This window comes from Dendrobates tinctorius, unplaced genomic scaffold (assembly GCF_039654945.1).
Source record: "Dendrobates tinctorius isolate UK_male_01 unplaced genomic scaffold, ASM3965494v1 ptg000016l, whole genome shotgun sequence".
In the NCBI taxonomy this organism is placed as follows: domain Eukaryota; kingdom Metazoa; phylum Chordata; class Amphibia; order Anura; family Dendrobatidae; genus Dendrobates; species Dendrobates tinctorius.
This window is the reverse complement of record NW_027361684.1, coordinates 11,042,286-11,062,622: the sequence shown is the minus strand read 5'-3', so window position 1 is coordinate 11,062,622 and position 20,337 is coordinate 11,042,286. Positions and strand designations below refer to the sequence as shown.

Sequence of the window (20,337 nt, the reverse complement as noted above, 5' to 3'; positions counted from 1 at the left end):
GACGGCTTAGGATGGTTGATCCTACTGACAAATTCCCTTTAACTATTGCAGTTTTCACTTTGGTCATTAAAGCAGACGTAACAGGATGAGACTTTCTATTTTCTGTAGCTCACGTGTCGGCTTTCGGCTTTACGGTATAAATTGGAATAATTGAGTCTGTCTTGACTGGGACATTGAAATATAATGGCAGAGAGAAAATTAAGAAAAAACCTTTCATTCTGGAGGGCTCGGCACCTTCATGTATTACACAGCCCAGTGATTTTAGTGGCACTTTTTAATTAATAATTTTTCTGTAATGAACCTGCCAAGAATTACTGGTGTATTGTGGGCTGCAATTTCCAGGGGCAAGTATTTGCACCTCCTTACCCAATAATTTTTAGCACTCCCATCCACCAATCTGTTGGGCTCTGTTGTCCTTATATTTTGCATTTTGACCTCCTATATTCTTTTTTTTTCTGAACTTAGACATAAGTTTTGAAAAATAAAATATTGTTCTACTTATTCCTTCACAACCTATCACGTATAAGTCGCCTCCCTCCCTTTGATACGGGCTCCGAGTCCGACGCTGAGCCCGCATCTTTTCTGACACATGATAGCTGGTTTGATCAACTGTCATGTGCCCCTAACAGCTGAAAATGCGATCCACCTGCGGCTGCTAACATGTTAAATGCCACTGTCAATCTCTGACAGCGGCATTTAATACATGCATGCCGGAAGCGTGTCACAAACCACACCCACGGACGCCCCTGGAGATGATGATTTCTGCTACACATAGCAAGGCTATACGTAGCACAAGTGATCAGATGATTGCAGCTTCAAGTCTTCTATGGAGACTACTGTATTGAAGCAAGTCAAAAGTGGAAAAAAAAGTTTTAAAAAATATAAAAAAAAGTTTAAAGTTCATATTTCCCTAGTCAAAATAAAAAAATACAAAAAAAGATCATATATTTCATATTGCTGCATTAAGAAACTCCCAATTTATCCAAATACAAAGGCAATCTGATTGGTAAACTACATAACGAGTAAAAAATCCAAACCGCAAAATTACGTTTTTTTGTTCATAGCAACGGGTGATAAAATCGTATCTACCCTAAAATGCTATCACTAAAAACGTCAGCTCGGCGCGCAAAATATAAGCCCTGACCCAGCCCCAGATCCCAAAAAATGGAGACGATACGGATCTCAGAAAATGGTGCAATTTTTTTTTTTATTAAACTTTGGATTTTTTTTCACCACATAAATAAACAATCTATACAAGTTTGGTATCTGTCATCTGATAATGACCTGGCGAATCATAATGGCAGGTCAGATTTAGCATTTGGTGAACATGGTAAAAAAAATAAAAAAAACTGTTGTGGAATTGCACTTCTATACTTCTCCAGCAGTGATGGTGGATCTGCTGGACCTCAGGGCGCTGGATGTGGAGGTTTACCGTCTTTTAGATGTCTGTAGGGGAGCGGCAACAACATGTAAACACGCGGGCAGCCCTGGATAATCCACGCCGGCAGGATGATAAGATCCGGCGGAAGGTGGAACCTCTTCTCTTTTTCTCCTTTTTTACATTCTCTGGGCTTTCTTGCTCTGCATTTGGATTTATTGCAGATTTTCTTTTCTCGATGTCTGATGCTTGGGTACACTCTGGATGGGACTTTGAATTCTCATTGTTCATCGTGATGGTAGCGATGGTGCAGAGTTTAGAAAGCCTTTCAGAGGATGACGTAAAATTTTGGAAGTCAAGGTCCTTGTCCTCACTTGTGTCCTCTTCTTTCTCTGAGACCATAAGCATGTCTCTATGAGCGTGATTGATAAAGAGGCTGGTGTCCACATCTGACACAAGATGAGGAATATACATCGGCTTCTGATTTAGAAGAGTGTCAAAATCTATTTTTTTCATGAACGGATGATCCTTAATCTCAAATGCTCCACCTGTCCCAAGTCTTTGCTCAGGATTTTTTTTGAGCAGGTCAGTGATGAGGTTCTTAGCCTCACGGGGTGGACAGCGTTTGTAATTCCAAGGTATTTTTCCCATGACAATCATTCTTTTAAGCTCAGGTATGAAATCCGTATCAAATGGTAAAGATCCCACCAGAAATTCATAGAGGATAATCCCCATTGACCACCAGTCAACAGGTCTTCCGTAGTCTTTCATTAGGATGACCTCTGGGGCCATGTAATTCAGGGTACCACAATTCTCAAGGTCCTTGAACTCTCTGGAGATGTCCTTCACTGATTGCTTATAGTTGTTGGTTTTTGGTATCATGACACCAATTTTTGAAAGCCCAAAATCGGCGACTTTAATGTGCCCAGCAGTTGTAATCAGTAGGTTGTACGGTTTTAGGTCTCGGTGCACCACACCATAGCTGTGCAGGTATTCCACAGCAAGAACTGTTTCTGCAAAGTACAGACGGGCCAAGGGGATAGATAAACGGCCCCTGGTGCTTAGAAGGGACCCACAGTCTCCACCTCCAACATACTCCATGACCATACACAGGTGAGATCTAGTAGGGAAGGAGCAGAGCATGGAGACCACAAAGGGACAATCAGCAAAGGTCATGATGTCCCTCTCCAGAAAGGCCGCTTCCACGTGTTTTTCAGTTTCCAGGTTCTTCTTCGCCATTTTCTTCATAGCGAAGATCTGCTGTGAGTATTTGTGCTGCACTAAGTAGACAGCCCCAAAACATCCGCCGCTGATCAGTTTGGATGTCTCGAAGTCGCTCATATGCGGCTTTCTCGCCGGGATCAATGATTCCATCAAGTTAGTGGCAGGCTCGTGGATCTCTGGCATCTCACAGATCACACTCTCAGGATCTGGCAGCTCATGGGCTTCTGTTGTCAGATCGCTGCTTGGCCCCGGATGACTCGTATTAGGGTCCGGGGATTCCGGGGGAACATTTTCCCCGTCTTTGTCGTCGCCTTCTGGTGTCTCAGTGGCAGGCTCGTGGATCTCCGTGATCTCACAGATCACACTCTCAGGATCCGGCAAGCTCAGGGGTTTCTGTGGTCAGATCGCTGCTCGGCCCCGCCTGACTCGTGTTAGGGTCCGGGGATTCCAGGGGGACATTTTCCCCATCTTTGTACTCGCCTTGTGGTGTCTCCAGGCATTTCGGGGAGCGGGCCGGACCTCCTAGCACATACAGGACTTTTCGGCCAGTTCTTTAACAAAAGCCAAATCTCCATCTTGAGATTTTTCTTCAGCCTGCTGTAGTAATGTCCTGATGTTCCGGGTTAAATCTGTCAGATACTCTGAGGTAAGACGGTCTTGGTGGTATTTGGTCAGGCAGTCCTGCACTAGCTCCACCACCAGCCGGTGAGTGAAGCCGAGGACGCCATCGGGTGGTAGAAGCTTAATGTCAGAGCAATGGGTGTAAATAATCTCCAATAATCCTTCTACCTGAAGCTTGTCTAGAAGAAATTCAGCCATAGCGAAAAATTGCAAATGCACTCAGTCACTAGGGAGCCAAAATGGCAGCCGGAACCCTGTGTACACAGCATAAGTAACTGCGAGCGGTGATGTCATAATGGTCGACCATCTGTGATATCATAATGGCTGACCATCTGTGATGTCATAATGGCCGACCATCAGTGATGTCATAATGGCCGACCATATGTTTTCAAACATTTTTTTTTTTTTAAACCGTCTTTATTGAGTGTAATACAAAATATACATATAATGTCCAATAACATAACAGAAGAACATTTATGCAATATTATTAACATTAGACGGCATTTTTTCAACTATAACCCCCCCGCCCCTCCCCCTCCACTCCCCCGGGCAAACTCCATAACTTCGTAACACAATTTCATTCCAGTCTAACAGGGAGACAGTAAGAGGAGGGAGGGGAATAGTGTGAGGCGACAGTATATTGCATTTTTATTTAGGAGCATTATAATGACACTTTTATCTTTAAGGGGATCGTGTGGAGATTTGCCGCAGAAGACCGGAGAAGATGGACGTCGACAGAGACAGCTGTGGATGAGAAAACTCATCATGGGGTCTGGACAAGAAGAAGAAAAGGAGAACGACTGCAGAGATGACGTCATCTATAAAGTTACCTGGATGTAAATATTATTTTATTTGTGATACTGACTAATTCTCATGTTTTTATTTGTTAGGAACATTAAAGAGGTTGTCCAGGCTTGTGCTGAGTCTGCAGACTTCTGAATTCTCACAGTGCTCACTGAACGCTGTCAGGATTCTCTCGTGCCGGTAATTTACATACATGCGGTCACATGCTGACTAGATGTGTGTGGCCTCAATGAAAATGAACAGAGCGAGGCCGGGCATGTCTAGTTGGAATGTGGCCAGAAGTATACAAATCACATACTTGTGCTGACATGACTGTATATCGGCAAGGGAGAATCCTAAAAGTGTGCAGTGCATTAGTTGTGAGAATTCAGAAGCCTACAATGTCAGGATTCAGCTCTGCAGGTTCCAGTGCCATCACATGGACACTTCACTCATATGCGATTTTCATAGTTATGGTCTTGTGACAACGAGCTTCTCTTCCTGCTTTCAGTTTTTTACTGAACATTGAGAGGATTAGGGAGAGCAGCTCATGGGACTAACTGTGCAAGTCGCATATGTACTTGGGGGGGGGGGGGGGGGCGCCGAACCAAATTCTTGCCCCGGGTGCCAGAAAGCCTAGATACGCCTCTGTACAATAGCTTACATTAATGGGGTTCTTTGGGTAAAACAAGTTATCACCGATCCATGGGCTCCACAGGATAGGTGATCGCTTAGGTCCGACCATTAGAAACTGCACCGATTGGAAGAGTGAGGAAGTTTTATCCCTGATAGGACACTTATCCCACCTGCCGATCCATTTTAAAATGGGGATATCTGACCGCAGCTCCATTCATTCTCTTTGGGGCTTCTATAAAAAAACAAATGCAGCCACAAGGGAATGAATGGATCAGTGATCAAGTCAGACATGCCACTCCAGTCTAATGGGGATAAAAGCTCCACATTCTGTTGATTGGGTCCACATAGTCCGCCATACAATATTATGGGCAACCACATAGTCCGCCATACAATATTATAGGCAACCACATAGTCTGCCATACAGTATTATGAGCACCCACATAGTCCGCCATACAGTATTATGGGAAACTACATAGTCCTCCATATAGTATTTTGAGCACCCATATAGTCCTCCATACAGTATTATGAGCACCCACATAGTTCGCCATACAGTATTATGGGCACCTCATAGTCCGGTATACAGAATTATGGGCACCACATAGTCCGCCATACAGTATTATGGGAAACAACATAGTCCGCCATACATTATGAGCACCCACATAGTTCGCCATACATTATTATGAGCACCCACATAGTTCGCCATACAGTATTATGGCCAACCACATTGTCCACCATACAGTATTATGGGAAGCCACATAATCTTCCATACAGTATTAGTATGTGCAACCAAATAGTCCGCCATACAGTATTATGGGCAACCACATTGTCGGCCATTCAGTATTATGGGCAACCACATTGTCCGTCATACAGTATTATGAGCACCCACATAGTCCACCATACAGTATTATGAGCACCTACATAGTCCACCATACAGTATTATGAGCACCTACATAGTCCACCATACAGTATTATGGGAAACAACATAGTCCGCCATACATTATGAGCACCCACATAGTTCGCCATACATTATTATGAGCACCCACATAGTCCGCCATACAGTATTATGGGCAACCACATTGTCCGCCATACAGTATTATGGGAAACCACAATCTTCCATACAGTATTAGTATGGGCAACCATATAGTCCGCCATACAGTATTATGGGCAACCACATTGTCCGCCATTCAGTATTATGGGCACCTCATAGTCCGCCATACAGTATTAAGGGCCCCATATAATGCTCCTCCATAAAGTATAATGGGGCACCTGCTCCTTCATACAGTATTATGGGCCCCCTGCTCCTCCATGAAGCACATTATGGCCCTCCTGCTCCTCCATGCAGCACATTATGGCCCCCCTGCTCCTCCATGCAGCACATTATGGCCCCCCCTGCTCCTCTATGTAGCACATTATGGCCCCGATGCTCATCCATGCAGCACATTATGGCCCCCCTGCTCCTCCATGCAGCATACTATGGCCTCCTCTGCTTCGGCACAGCTTCCAGGGAGCATGGTGACGAGAATGATATACTATTAAACTGCGTAGGCGACAACCGTGGGGCCCCCAGAAACCTATTTTTCCTCTCATTGTGGCCCCATCAGGTAGCCGGCACAGCTTCCAGGGAGGGTGCTGAGATTATATATACTATTACACACTGCGTAGGCGACCACTGTGGCGGCCCCCACAGTGGTCACCTACGCAGTGTAATAGTATATTTCGCCACACTTCCTGGAAACTGTGCCGGCTACCTGATGGGGCCACAATGAGAGGAAAAATAGGTTTCTGGGGGCCCCACGGTCAAATAGGTTGATGGGGACTAACCGCCCATCAAGAACAGGTGCCGCGCGAACCACTGCAGCGCAGCAGCAGCAAGGTCACGCGGCAGCCGGGAGAGGAGACGTCACGTGACTCATTATCACCAGCCAGACCTTCAGGAGCCGCCGCCTGACCGCGTGCAAAGCCAAGTAATTGCCGGTATGTGCACGCGCACGCTCTTAAAGGGCCCGGCGGCCGCCAAACATTTAAAGGGGCAGTAAATTTAAGGGGGCCCCCCCGCGACCTCGAGGCCCACCGGGCATTTTCCCGGTACCCCGCCAGGCCTGAACGAGCCTGAACAGAGGCTGAACAGATCTGTCTGGGATGATTTAGCGAATCCTGCTTTGAGCAGGGGGTTGGACCAGATGGCCCAGGAGGTCCCTTCCAACTCTACGATTCTATGTGCTCTCTTCTTTGACCGATCTACCCCATGTGCTATCCCTCGTCTGCACTCTCATTCCTTTGCGGTGTTCTCCCCTCATGTGCTGTCCCGTTTGAGCTGCCCCCCCTCCCGTGTCTGACCTTGTACAGAACATATCACAGCTCCTAGGCAGGAGAGGAAGCAAAAGACAATACTGACATTACAGCAGGAGAGCCCAGAGGATACATATTGTGAGGTAAAATATTGTTTAAAAACAGTCAGTGAAATATTTTACCTCACAAAGTGAATCCTCTGTGATCCCCTGCTGTAATGTCAGTATTGTCTTTTGCTTCTTCCCCTGTCCAGGAGACGTGGTATGCTTCGTACACAGTCAGACACAGACAATTTTTAAAATGAACTTTCGTTTTTGGGAAAACCCCTTTAATGTGACCAGCTTCCTCTGCCTATAGATGTCGTGCACCTGCCGCCGGGATCAGCCGAATGATTCACTGCACCTGCGTGGAATTCGCGCAGGCCAGTGCGACGGTGTTCCGCTGGTGGTACCGCGCAAGAGGCTGCCCGAGTGAGTGTGTGTGTGTGAGATTTTGTGTGAGTGTGACGGTGTTCCGCTGGTGGTACCGCGCAATAGGTTGGTACCAGCAGCAGTTTCCATATTGAGACACCCATCACTTGGGTGTCCCAATATGGCGGTCGGTGAACTTTCTCCGCTTGGAATTCTAGGATACGGTGACATCTGGACAGAACAGGAAATGAAAACATTACAAGGCAATTATCTAAATAGATAAGGGGACCCTCATTTTAATAACCAGTAAAGGTTTAGTATACTAACTGTTCGCTGATATTAATATAGCCTGAGAAGCTCCATAAATAATACTCCCTTACCAGGCTATAAACATCTTCCCCCAGCTGTCAGCTTTCCCTCTGTTGGTTAATAAAATTTCAGGTGGACCCCATGCCATTTTTTTCAGAAAATTATTAATAAAATACATGTACATCAAGTTGCAATGGCATCTCAATCACATTTATATCTATCTGTATGTCCATCTAATCTATATATAGAATTAGAGAGAGAATATTTCCTTGGCAATCTGTGTAAATGTAGAAGTTCATGTTAAAAATCGCATTGCAATTGGATCGCATTCGCATGTAAATCGGAGGTCATTTGGATGCTAGGTGCTAAAAATCGCATTGGACTCAAGAAAATAGCATGAAATGCTAGTGCATGACACTCGGCCAACTTTTCTAAGCAGATATCGGACCGTTTGCTTTTACAGTGATGGATTTGAGCCATTAAAAATAGAATAGGTCCCCCGACCTTACCCCCGCTGTACTACAGAACGCCAGTGACTGTCTGTCCGCAGTCTCCAACATCATGTCCACCCTCTATCTCAGGCTCAACCTCTCAAAAACTCAAATTCTTCTGCTCCCGCCATCTACTAAACTCCTTAAATCTGACATTTCCCTCTCTGTGGGTGGCACCATAACACCCCGGCAACAGGTGCGCTGTCTGGTTATGTTTGACACCAATCTCTCCTTCACATCCCACATACAATCTCTTGCCGCTTACACCTAAATAACATCTTTAGAATCTGTCGCATTGATCCACTCCCACCTGGACTACTTCGACGATCTATTAATTGGCCTCCCCGTTACTCAACTTTCCCCTCTCCTATCCATACTTAATGCAGCAGCCAGGGTCATCCATCTGGCTAATCGGTACTCGGACGCGTCCGCTCTTTGCCAGTCGTTACATTGGCTGCCCATTAAGTATAGGATCAAATTCAAAGTACTTGTTCTCACCCACAAAGCTCTCCACAGTGCAGCACCCCCCCTACATCTAATCCCTCATTTGTCTATCGGCCTAACTGACCGCTACGCTCTGCAAACGACTTTCGACTAACCTCTACACTAATCCGTACCGCCCACTCCCGACTCCAAGACTTCTCCCGCGCTGCGCCAATCCTCTGGAATGCTGTACCCCAAGAAATTAGGACTATCCACAATTTGCAGTTTTAGGCGCTCCCTCTCAATGCATTTGTTCAGAGCAGCCTATCACATTCACTTATCAAAGTCATTTTATGTGTAAGTGTGCATGTGTAGCCCATTCACTATCTCCATCTATCCCTCACTACCTCAAGATGGCTGGACCATCATTGTAAATACACACCTGTACTTTGTATCTCCCCACCTCATTGTAGATTGTAAGCTTTCACGAGCAGGGTCGTCTTATTTTTCTTTAATTATTTTGTTAACGTTGTTACTTATGACTTGTGTTTTGAAACTGTTAAACTGTAAAGCGCTGCGAAATATTCTGGCGCTATATAAAGATTATTATTATTAGAAAGACCAGATTAGACTTGCCCAAATTTTTTCGAAAGAATCCAGCCCAGTTCTGGTAAAGCATTCTTTGGACTGATGAAATTACGATGTACCTGTTTCAGAATGACAGAAAGAAGAAAGTATGGAGAAGGCTTGGAACGGTTCATGATCCAAAGAACACCATATCCTCTGTAAAACATGGTGGAGGCAGAGTGATGACACGGGCATGTACGGCTTCTAATAGTGCTGGGTCACTAGTGTTTATTGATGATGTAATTTAAGACAGAAGCAGTCGGATGAATTCTGAAGCATACAGGGCTACACTTTATGCTCAGATTCAACCAAATGCAGCAAGGTTGATTGTTCATCTGTACTGTGAATCACCATCCAAAGACCTAAAACTTAAACTGCAAAAGCAGACAAAGAGGTTTTTTTTTTTTTTTTGTTTTTTTTTTTAACGCCTAGAAATGAGAGTGTCTGTAATGGCCGAATCAATCACCAGATCTCAACCCCATCGAGCAACATTTCACATGCTTAGACAAAACTTAAAGAAGTTGTCCAAAACTTGGACAACTCCTTGTCATGTCCCTTGCTTGGCCTCCATAAAACAATAAAGCTTATTATACTCAATTCTCATGCTGGCACCATTCCCACTATGTCGGCTTTCCACCTCCTGGGGCTTCTGTGCTGTTGTTGTGACATGTGACGCCGGAGCCCAATCAGCGCTGGAGTCACTGTCCCTACCTCTTTTCGAGTTAAGCAGGAAGAGGAAGTCTCAGATCCGCTGCAGCCCGGGACTTCCTCTTTGATTTGTCCATAGGTGGAGACAGTGACTGACACCAGTGCCGATTGGACGCCGGCTTCATGTATCACAACATTGCACGAAAGCCTTGGGGATAGAGAGTGGCAACACCGCGGGTACTGCGCTGGTACAGGAGGAGATTATAGGCTTTATCATTTGATGGGGGCCAAATATATTGAAATCAGTAGGCTTTGTAGAAAAATGGTTGCAATTCCTACACACTTCACAGCATCTTTTTTGTTCAACCCCTTTAATTAAACCTGAAAGTCTACACTTAATTGCATCTCAGTTTCATTTTCAATAAATAATAGTGGCCTGCAGAGCTGAAATCACCTTTTTGCTTCTATCCATCAACATTGAACATGCTTTAATTTTCCATTATGGTTGTAGTGTGATTTACAATTGGATGGGCAGATGGCGTTACGACAAACCTAAATATTGGATTAGTCAGTGTAGGAACAAAGTATAAGGGATCGTTCACACAAGCATATTATAGGTCTGAATGCTGTCTGTGAAAAAAAAACACGGCTCTCGGACCAACCAGTTTTCAATAAGGCAATGCATAGGAGTGATTTTGTCACTATTGCATGTTGTGATTATTTTTTCACATGTATATTTGCCCATTCAAGTCTGTGAGCGCATATGGGCCATATGGAGCCACAGTATTGCATCTGATTTGTGCGGATATATTGCAAATTGCAATAACAGGATATTGTAAATGATTAATAGATGCTGCTGTAAAAAAACGACTGCACACGGATGTGAGAAGACCAAAAAAAAAAAAAAAAATATAGTCCTACTTTTCTAGATGAAACTGTCAACGATTTTTTTTTTTTTTTTTTTTATAGGCTTGCGTGAACATACAGTAATGTAAGGCACGTTACAGACTCAACCTTACTCATTTTCCTATACCTCATTAGGGAATTTAGAATCCCCCTTAGCCAGTGCAAAGAGAAGCCGGAGAACCCGTCACCGCCAGGCATTACACTGACAGTTCTTTCACTAAAATGGAAAATGTGTATTTCTTCATTTCACCTTTGGCGGCGCTGCTGCTCTTAAGAGTTCCCCTAAAAATGACACCTCACAACCTTCTTGCATTCAGGTGCTCAACTCGGATAATCCTCTTTAGAGGAGAAAGTTTTCTATCCAAGTTGAAGCATTATGTATTCAAGTATTATTTCATTGATCTCTTCTGCAGTTTCCTTTAATAACAGACAGGGGGCGTAGGAGTGTTAGTTGTTTAATTTGATACAAATGTACATTATGCATTATATATATAATTTTTTTTTTTACATAAACACCCACCACCGAGCTTTTACAGACGACAGTATAAGCAATTTATGGCATTTGTAGCAACAACAACAAAAATAATAATAATCTCATCGGGAACTTAAAGGCAGGCGGGTCATTTCAGTCAGAAATAGAACATACGGCAAAAAAAAAAAGAAAGAAAAAAAACAATGCAGACAGCACTGAAGAGGTTATTGTTTGTATGACGTAGCATCGCCTGCAGTCGTTTTACGGTTGGGTGCAGGATGGCCGCACTCTCTGGTGGTTATATACAAGTACAGGATTGCCATCATTAGGTTTTATATCAGTGGTCGGCAAACTAAACATCTTAATGCGAGAAGGTGCAATTCTCACAACCACGGGCCATAGAAAACGTCAGTGCAAAGACTGGGAAGACGAGATGCTTGTAACACTTACTGCACAAATTGAGTAAATTGTCCCATTTACAGTCACACAGTAGTAACTCCATACTTGGCTACAGAAAGTGGCATTGTGCTACCTTTATTTGGAGCAGGTTTGGCCAACCTATAGTATGTATGTCCCAGCACACTCTGCAAGTCACGTGGAAAATTGTGATTAAAGGGTTTGCGATTAGGAAAAAAAAGGGATCATTTTGTCACATTAATGGGAATTGCAAAAGCAGAAACAACCATCAAACAAGAGCGATGGACCCTTTTCCAAACACAGACAACACCTTTAAAAGGGAACCTGTCCTATCCAGAAAGGCTATTTACCTGCAGATATAGGGGTAATCTGTAGGTAAAGAATAATTAAATCCTGCACAGCCGACTCACCTATGCCGCAGCTTCAGTGAGAAAATTTCTGTAAGGGCAGGTGCGCACGAGCATGCATTCTCTCATCCATGAGAATCAGGTCGATTATGCAAATCACACTCTGATCAGAGTTTGATACAATTCTCGAGGATGAGGAGATGGAGAAAGAAATTTCCATACACTCGACTTCCTCAGACAGGTGCAAAGAAAAATTAGACATGTGCACGCCCCCTTAACACATTGGTCCAGGTGCAATTCAATGCTTTGTCAGATCGCACTCAGACCGAATATATGTTCATGCGCACTCTCTGTGTAGCGAGCGGTGACTAACTGCTTTCTGCACAGGCCTGATGACAGGAAGCGTGTGGCTACAGGGAGGATATAAGTCCATTTTTTCCCTGTAGCCACTGCTCCACTAGGAAAGCTAAACTGCAGATAAATAGCATTTAAATCCCAATTACCACTCTGCAGATAAAGTTATATTCAGGATGTGACAGGTTCTCCTTAAAGAGAGCCGTTCATGGCCTTTTTTGCTATATAACTGCCCCCAAAGTCTTGTTAGTCATGCAATGTGCATCACTAATATGGTCTTCACAGCAAAACTTCCCACTGTTTATCTAAAAAAAATTTCCTTCCAGTCATAGTCCTCTTATTATTCACACCCATCGCAGTCTGATCAATTCCCTGTACTGCCCTAACGTCATGTTAATTGCCCCATAAATCCCGCTCTTGCACACTACTATCAGGTCCGATGGGCATGCGCAATGAATCTGTGTGTACGTCCCCAGCTTCATTTCATATCTGCGCATGCGCCGGAGCTGCAGGAACATAGTGCCGCGCATAGTGGGCACGTTCACAATGGATACATCACCTAACCACTGACTCACCGGGGCTCCAGAGCATGTGCAGATATGAAATGAAGCTGGGAGACATTCACCTATATTCAGTGCGCATGTTCGGGGACCTGATAGTCACTGCACAAAAGCGGGATTTACTGGGCGATAAGCGTGACGTCGGGGCAGTCCTGGTAATCAATCAGGCTGCGATGGGCGTGAATAATTTGACTGGAAGGAAAGAAAAAGCCACTGCTATGACTGAAAGAAAAGGAATGGATTTTTTTTTTTTTTTTAGTTAAATAGTGTGAAGTTTTGCTTTATAACGACCATGGTAGTGATGCACACTGCATAAATAGCAAGACATTGTGAGCCGTTTAATATCGAAAAAGGACTGGTTCCCTTTAAGTGGTTTTCTGGAATTGTCCAAATATTAGCCTTAGGAAAAAAAACCGTTCCAGTGCCACCACTCCAGTGCTCCCTGCCAGTCTGCCCACCTCCATGCAGTGGTCACACGTCATCTATCCACGTGACCACTGCAGCCAATCACTGCCTTGAATCGTGTTTTGGCACAAGGCCACTATTTCAAGTGATTGAAACAACGACGCTGGAAAGGAGGGGGATTTATCAATTAAAGCTTGATTGTTTTGTTATTCCATTTACTACCCTTAGCCTAATTTTGGCCTTAAAAAAAAAAAAAAAAAAACCTTTTAAATCCTGAAGTGGCAAAGGGTACACAAACAAAAAACCATAGGTTGTCCAAGCCTGCTTTGAAAACGAGCTTAAAGTGGTTTTGTACAAAATACATGAGCAATCTTCTAGATTAATCCTTCCCTCCTAAATAACAAAAAGAGATGTTTATAATATATTATATATGCATGTATATATACAAATTCCAGTGTAAGTTTAGTGTTGGCTTCACCGAATCATCCATTCACAGAGAAGCAGTAAGAATTGTTGGTCAAAGGTTTTTCTAATGTGGCAGATTTTACGGTAACTTCTGCTGGCATCACGGCTGGTTACCTTGGAAAGTAGAGTTTGTGCTACCAATGTAGGGCGTGTATGCCCACGCCAAAGGGGTAGTCAAGTCCCCTTGTTGTGCTCCTCTCAGTCACTTGTTCCCAGCAGTAGGAAGGCAGATTAATGTGCAGTCCCATTGTGAAGCTTACTTCTAATAGTTCACCATAATCAAGGGCTTATATTACACAACTGAAATGTGCCAACGTTTCCCTAGCGTGAATGTTTGTGGAAGTTGGCAGAAGGAATCCAGGAAGCTGCAATCTTCTTATTATTCCTAGATATAGGCTGATACCCACAGCAAAAGAATCATTATAGGGCAATTTTTTTTGTCCGGGGGGGCTTCCAGTCACATCCAGAGGTTCCGGTCATTCTAGAACCAGCCCTTAGCTAGGAGCCCAGCTTTCTAGAAATGGCTATACCTGCCTAAGAACAAGCAAAGCAGACATGATCGATAATGGTTTTACCTATAGAGGAGCGATGCTCCTTCCCTGACTTATAGGTCATGTGCCATTTACTGCATGCTGTCATTGCAGATTACAAGTCTCAAACATCAGTGATTGATGTATGAATTCTAAATCGGAGTACAAAAAAAATTATTATTTTTACATGGATTTATAATTGAAAATTATGCAGAATTCATACCATTTGTAGACGGCACAACGACCAATATTAAATGCAGCTTTACTTTTAGTGTAAGTATTTTGTAATTATCCCTGTGCTTCCCGTGATCACCCAGACTGATTCTTTATGTAAACATTAGGCAGCCAGAAGACTTTTTTTGGCCAAGTTTAGAAATGATCTCCTAATACACAAGACGAGGAGCACTAACCCCTGACCACAGGACAGGTCCTACAACCACACGCGATTCTTCTCTGTACAGCAAGAATAATATGTAATACACGCTGACGTTACAGCAGGGGATCTACGTGGCATTTCTCTACGCAAGGGACTGCACATTAAATTTTTGGCCTGCAGTTGAAAATGTCTCATCAGTGACCAAGAGTGTAGAAGCTTCAGTTTTATCCCAGGTTGTGAGGAGTCCCCCCGAATGTCTCCATCTTGGTAGTTTTTTCTGCCTTTGGACAATGTTCGTAGAGGATAACAGAGGTCACTGTTTCTTCTCCCGGGTGGTGATGGTGACCAGTTGTTTAGCTGCTTTGGCAATGTCGTAGGCGCACTGGATGACCTGCTGTGTGAGGAGCTGGTAGTCTACAGTGGCCCCCGGTTCAGGGGGAACAGTTTTGCGACACTCACTTTGCAGTCGATAAGCACTAGCGTTGAGCAGCTTCAAGGAAGAGCGTACAGTCTCCAGCGCTGGTTTCTACCAATGACGAAAAGGAAATGTCAGGCAATCATACATGACATATTTTACAGCCCATGATCAGTACAGGATCATTAAGCTTTAGGCTAGATTAACACGACCAAGAAGTGGCCATATCTCATAGTCCATGTTATGGGCCACAGCCCCCCCCCCGATGCTAACCTAAACCAAGAACCTCACAGACGTATATTAAGTAGTAACTTCATGGTTAGATGATCTCTGATCAAGGCAGGAATTATGTCTGCAACAGACCATAAAGTACAGCTGCTATATGATCATGGTGGAAGGTTTGATTGTCGTGTGCACAGAGCCTGAGGCTAAATTCACACAAGCATACATCGGGAAGATATTATGACATTTACTTAGGATAGAAGGTTACGATACATGCCACTTTATAGGCACACATTGTCTTAAAGATATTTTCCAGGCATACAACATTGATGTAGACCTACAGCGACTTAGAGGGAGCATGTGATCATACATCAAACAATTTATTTTTTGAATTTAATTCACAACAATTAATAATGTATATATAAAAAGAAAATACCAATATATAGTACAAAAGATCTTTATAAAAAATGGAAATATAACAGAGTATTAACTACTTTTAGCCATAATAAAAATGTGGAGCACTGATGCACCTCGACGCGCGATTCCTGCTGACAAAACCGCAGGCGGTGCTGAAGTGCACGTCGAGGTGCATCAGTGCCCTACATTTCTATTATGGCTAAAGATAATATAATTATTGTCAGGTATATGCGGCACATGCATATTATATCATTTCAGTAGGCTTTGCTGACCATTAATTATGGCTTGACTGTATAATATTGCACCTTAGCATCTATATTTACTACCTTTAGCATAGCCCCCTATGCTTTACTCAGAAAATCTCTGCAGCATATATGCTACTATTTTTCCAGTATAGCCCCGTGTTTATATTCAGAGATTTGACAAAAAAGAGAGAAAGAAATAGGCCATGAGCAGGGGATCACCCTGAATAGGACATAGCATATATAATACAAATTTTATTAAACACAGCAAACAAAAATTCTTAAAAACATTAAAAATGGTCACAAATGTGACACATACACAAATAATACAATGCTCATAATAGAGCAACCCACCTGCTACCAACTATCACCCTCACCGAGAATGATGCCTATATCCCTAGGTCCATGTAAACAGGATTCTCAATAGGAGAATTAGTAAGCCCACACATAGGTAATATAGAGCATGAGAGTCAGAAACACCAATAATATACAAATACAATGAAAAAAGGTTGGATCCCCTTAATTATCCTTTCGGTCTTGCCCCCATTTCTTTGTTTCTCTATATTCAGAGATTTGTTAATGTTTTTCCAATCTGACAGTTGACAGATAGACACTGTTTTTCACTGCTGCATAATTGGAGCCATTTAACTTTAGAACTTATATGCATGTAACTTTTTCCGGCGTCTACATCAAACATCAGGCTCTGATCAGTGTATTACTCAGAAGGATAAATGAGGGAAAAGATCCCACAAGGTCTGTTGCCCAGAACTGTATTGGTAACCAGAAAATGTTTGGGAAACTAGTGAAATTATATATTTTAAAAATACAGTTACCTTGGGAAAAAGCGATGCCATCTCTGTGACTGCAGAGTGGATTTTCTCAGAACAGGGTACAAAACTAGAAAAAAAAAGTCACGTTTAACACTTTCCTGCCATATCCAGTTTTCACTTTTCATATTTTTCGCCATAAACTTTTTATTTTTCTATCGGCATAACTGTAGGATGGCTTTTTTTGAACGACAAGTTGTATTTTTAACACCATTTAATATACCAAATAATACAGCGGGTATGAGAAGTATTCAGACCCCTTTAAATTTTTCACTTTGTTTCATTGCTGGCATTTGGTAATTTCAAAAAAGTTCATTTTTTTCTCATTAATGTACACTCTGCACCCCATCTTGACTGAAAAAAACAGAAAAGTAGACATTTTTGCAAACTTATTATGAAAAACTGAAATATCACTTGGTCATAAGTATTCAGATTGAGCTAGTATGGCCATGAGTCTTCTTGGTAATGATGCAACAAGTTTTACACACCTGGATTTGGGGATCCTCTGCCATTCTTCCTTGCAGATCCTCTCCAGTTCCGTCAGTTTGGATGGTGAACGACGGTGGACAGCCATTTTCAGGTCTCTAAAGAGTCAGGTCTCTAAAGAGATGCTCATTTGGGTATAGGTCAGGGCCCTGGCTGGGACAGTCAAGAATGGTCACAGAGTTGTTCTGAAGCCACTCCTTTGTTATTTTAGCTGTGCACTTAGGGTCATTGTCTTGTTGGAAGGTGAAACTTTGGCCAAGTTTGAGGTCCAGAGCACTCTGGAAGGTTTTCATCCAGAATATCTCTGTACTTGTCCGCATTCATGTTTCCTTCAATTGCAACCAGTCATTCTGTCCCTGCAGCTGAAAAACACCCCCATAGCATGATGCTGCCACCACCATGTTTCACTGTTGGGATTGTATTGGGCAGGTGATGAGCAGTGCCTGGTTTTCTCCACACATACTGCTTAGAATTATCACCAAAAAGTTCTATCTTCATCTCATCAGACCAGAGAATCTTATTTATCATAATCTGGGAGTCCTTCATGTGTTTTTTATCAAACTCTATGCGGGCTTTCATATGTCTGGCACTGAAGAGAGGCTTGCATCAGGCCACTCTGCCATAAAGGCCCAACTGGTGGAGGGCTGTAGTGATAGTTGACTTTGTGGAACTTTCTTCCATCTCCCTACTGCATCTGTGGAGCTCAGCCACAGTGATCTTGGGGTTTTTCTTTACCTCTCTCACCAAGGCTCTTCTCCCACGATTGCTCAGTTTGGCTGGACGGCCAGGCCTAGGAAGACTTCTGGTGGTCCCAACTTCTTCCATTTAAGGATTATGGAGGCCACTGTGCTCTTAGGAACCTTGAGTACTGCAGAAATTCTTTTGTAACCTTGGCCAGATGTGTGCCTTGCCACAGTTCTGTCTCTGAGCTCCTTGGCTAGTTCCTTTGACCTCATGATTGTCATTTGGCCTGACATGCACTGTGAGCTGGGAGGTCTTATATAGACAGGTGTGCACCTTTACAAATCAAGTTCTATCAGTTTAATTAAACACAGCTTGACTCCAATGAAGGAGTAGAACCATCTCATGGAGGATCACAAGGAAATGGACAGCATGGGACCTTATATATGTGTGTCTGAGCAAAGGGTCTCAATACTTATGACCATGTGATTTCAGTTTTTCTTTTTTAATAAATTTAGTCTTTCCAAGTGTCCTTTTTCCACTAGTGGACATATGTAACTACTTTCCACTCTCACCTGTCATGCTTGAACTCTTGCGCAGCTCGCAGAAGCTCCTGGATGTTCTTGGTCACTTGCTCGGTCCGGAGGATCACATCCTCTGTGCTGGGTAAGGTGCCATCCAACTCCAACTCTACATCTTCAGCATCGGCATGGAAATCTTCATCCCGGGATAATTCCAAATATCTTCTTCCTTCCACCCTAAAGAACATAAAAAATACATTACACCTGAAACCAAAATGTCAGAACAGAGACTAAGAAGATGTTAAGCTCATGGCTAAAATAAATAAATAAAATAAAAATAGAATTTTGATGAAATGTTTTTACAAAGAGTAAGTCAACTAGCAAGTGGTGTGTATTTAAACAGTCTAAAGATGTACTAAGCTTAAAATCTAACATTAACCACTTTTATAAGTTTATGACTGTCTGGTGTAAGTTTGCACAGTATTGATAACTAGGCCTCTATGTCTTCAACGTCTTCATACATGTGAACAGATGTAGATCAGGTCTTGAAAGGTAGAATAGACAACCTGTATAACAGGAACTACAAGTATCAGTGTCATTGATACATGACCTTAAAGCACCAACACCAACATTTGGATGGCGTTTGTATGTCCCCTCAGTGCATGATGTCTCTGTTTTCTGTTCTTTCAACTCAGATTTTGTGATCCTTTTATGTATTTTGCAATAAAAAAACCCTATAAACCTAGATTGTGTATTTCACTTGGAAAAGGGACCGATATGAGCGCTGTCAAGCTCTGTACAGCGCTGCAAAATATGTTGGTGCTATATAAGAAATCAGAAAATAGCTACTAAAATCGCTTAAATTAAAAATACATAATTATTACAAAAAGTTATATTATTATTATATTGCTTATAGGTCCAACAACGCATGCTGCCAATGCCAGATTTTAGAAGATAGTACGTGCCGCCGTGTATATATGCAGGGTGTCTGAACTTACCCAGTGCTCGTGTCTGTGCTCTGCGTATTGTCATAGTCACTGTCTGCTCCGCTGCCGTGTCGATCTGCCTTAACAGACTGGAGGGGAAAAATGAAAAAAATAAAAAATTACAAAGTGCACTAGAACTGAACCTTTTGTATCATGTAACGCATTTCAATCATATAGCTATAATGTCAATATGACAATATCATTTCATAAGACAATAACAGTTTCCTGATTTAACTATTATTAATCCATTTTGCTACTGTTTTTACAATATTGAAATTTTTTTTTTTTGTTTCACTAAAGCTGGCTATACACATGAGAACGATGTAAGCCGAAATGCTTTTTCGTCCAGCAGCCATTCCTCTGCAATCCTCCATAGACATGTATGATCATGTGAGTGTGCATACTGAGGAGAGGAGAACAAGCTGCAACCAAATATCTCCCAAGGGAACAAAGGATCACATGTAGCCAAGATGAACACGGCAATTAACACCATTACATAGACACACATTAAGACTACAGGACGGGCCACATCATGAGGAAAAATTCAGTTTTTTAATTACCATTGGTTATTATGGGTCAGTATTAAAGTTTTCCCTTTATAGTAAGTGATGGCAGATGACCGGGATGATCCCAGCGAACCTTAGAATGAAGGGACAGCATGGCTATTGGCTACCAAAGTTTCACAACTCGCCCACTCACTTGGTGGCCAGAAATAAAAGACGACAAAATGTCATACTGATTATCATCATAGGGTGGTAATCACTTCTTTAAAGGAAATGTGTCATTAGAAAATGACATCTTGTCTAAATCAAGATTTAAAAAAAAAATAAAAAAATCAATCATCAGGTTTATAATAAGTAATAATAATA

General features: G+C 42.7%; 1 protein-coding gene and 1 pseudogene across 4 annotated transcripts in view; both read right to left on the bottom strand.

Moving 5' to 3' along the window:
- Positions 1-893: 893 nt before the first annotated feature.
- On the bottom strand, positions 894-2,785 carry LOC141078532 (microtubule-associated serine/threonine-protein kinase 3 pseudogene; annotated as a pseudogene).
- Positions 2,786-11,187: 8,402 nt separating this feature from the next.
- Positions 11,188-20,337, bottom strand: part of GIT1 (GIT ArfGAP 1) — a 175,689-nt gene continuing 166,539 nt past the window's right edge. For all 4 annotated transcript variants that reach the window (XM_073565464.1, XM_073565463.1, XM_073565459.1 and 1 more), the window contains 4 exons: positions 19,481-19,557; positions 18,537-18,719; positions 16,801-16,864; positions 11,188-15,197 (listed from right to left, as the gene is read on the bottom strand). In XM_073565464.1, coding sequence (XP_073421565.1) covers positions 14,985-15,197; positions 16,801-16,864; positions 18,537-18,719; positions 19,481-19,557 — 537 coding nt within the window. In that variant the 3' untranslated portion in view covers positions 11,188-14,984. The remainder of the gene's footprint in view (positions 15,198-16,800; positions 16,865-18,536; positions 18,720-19,480; positions 19,558-20,337) is intronic.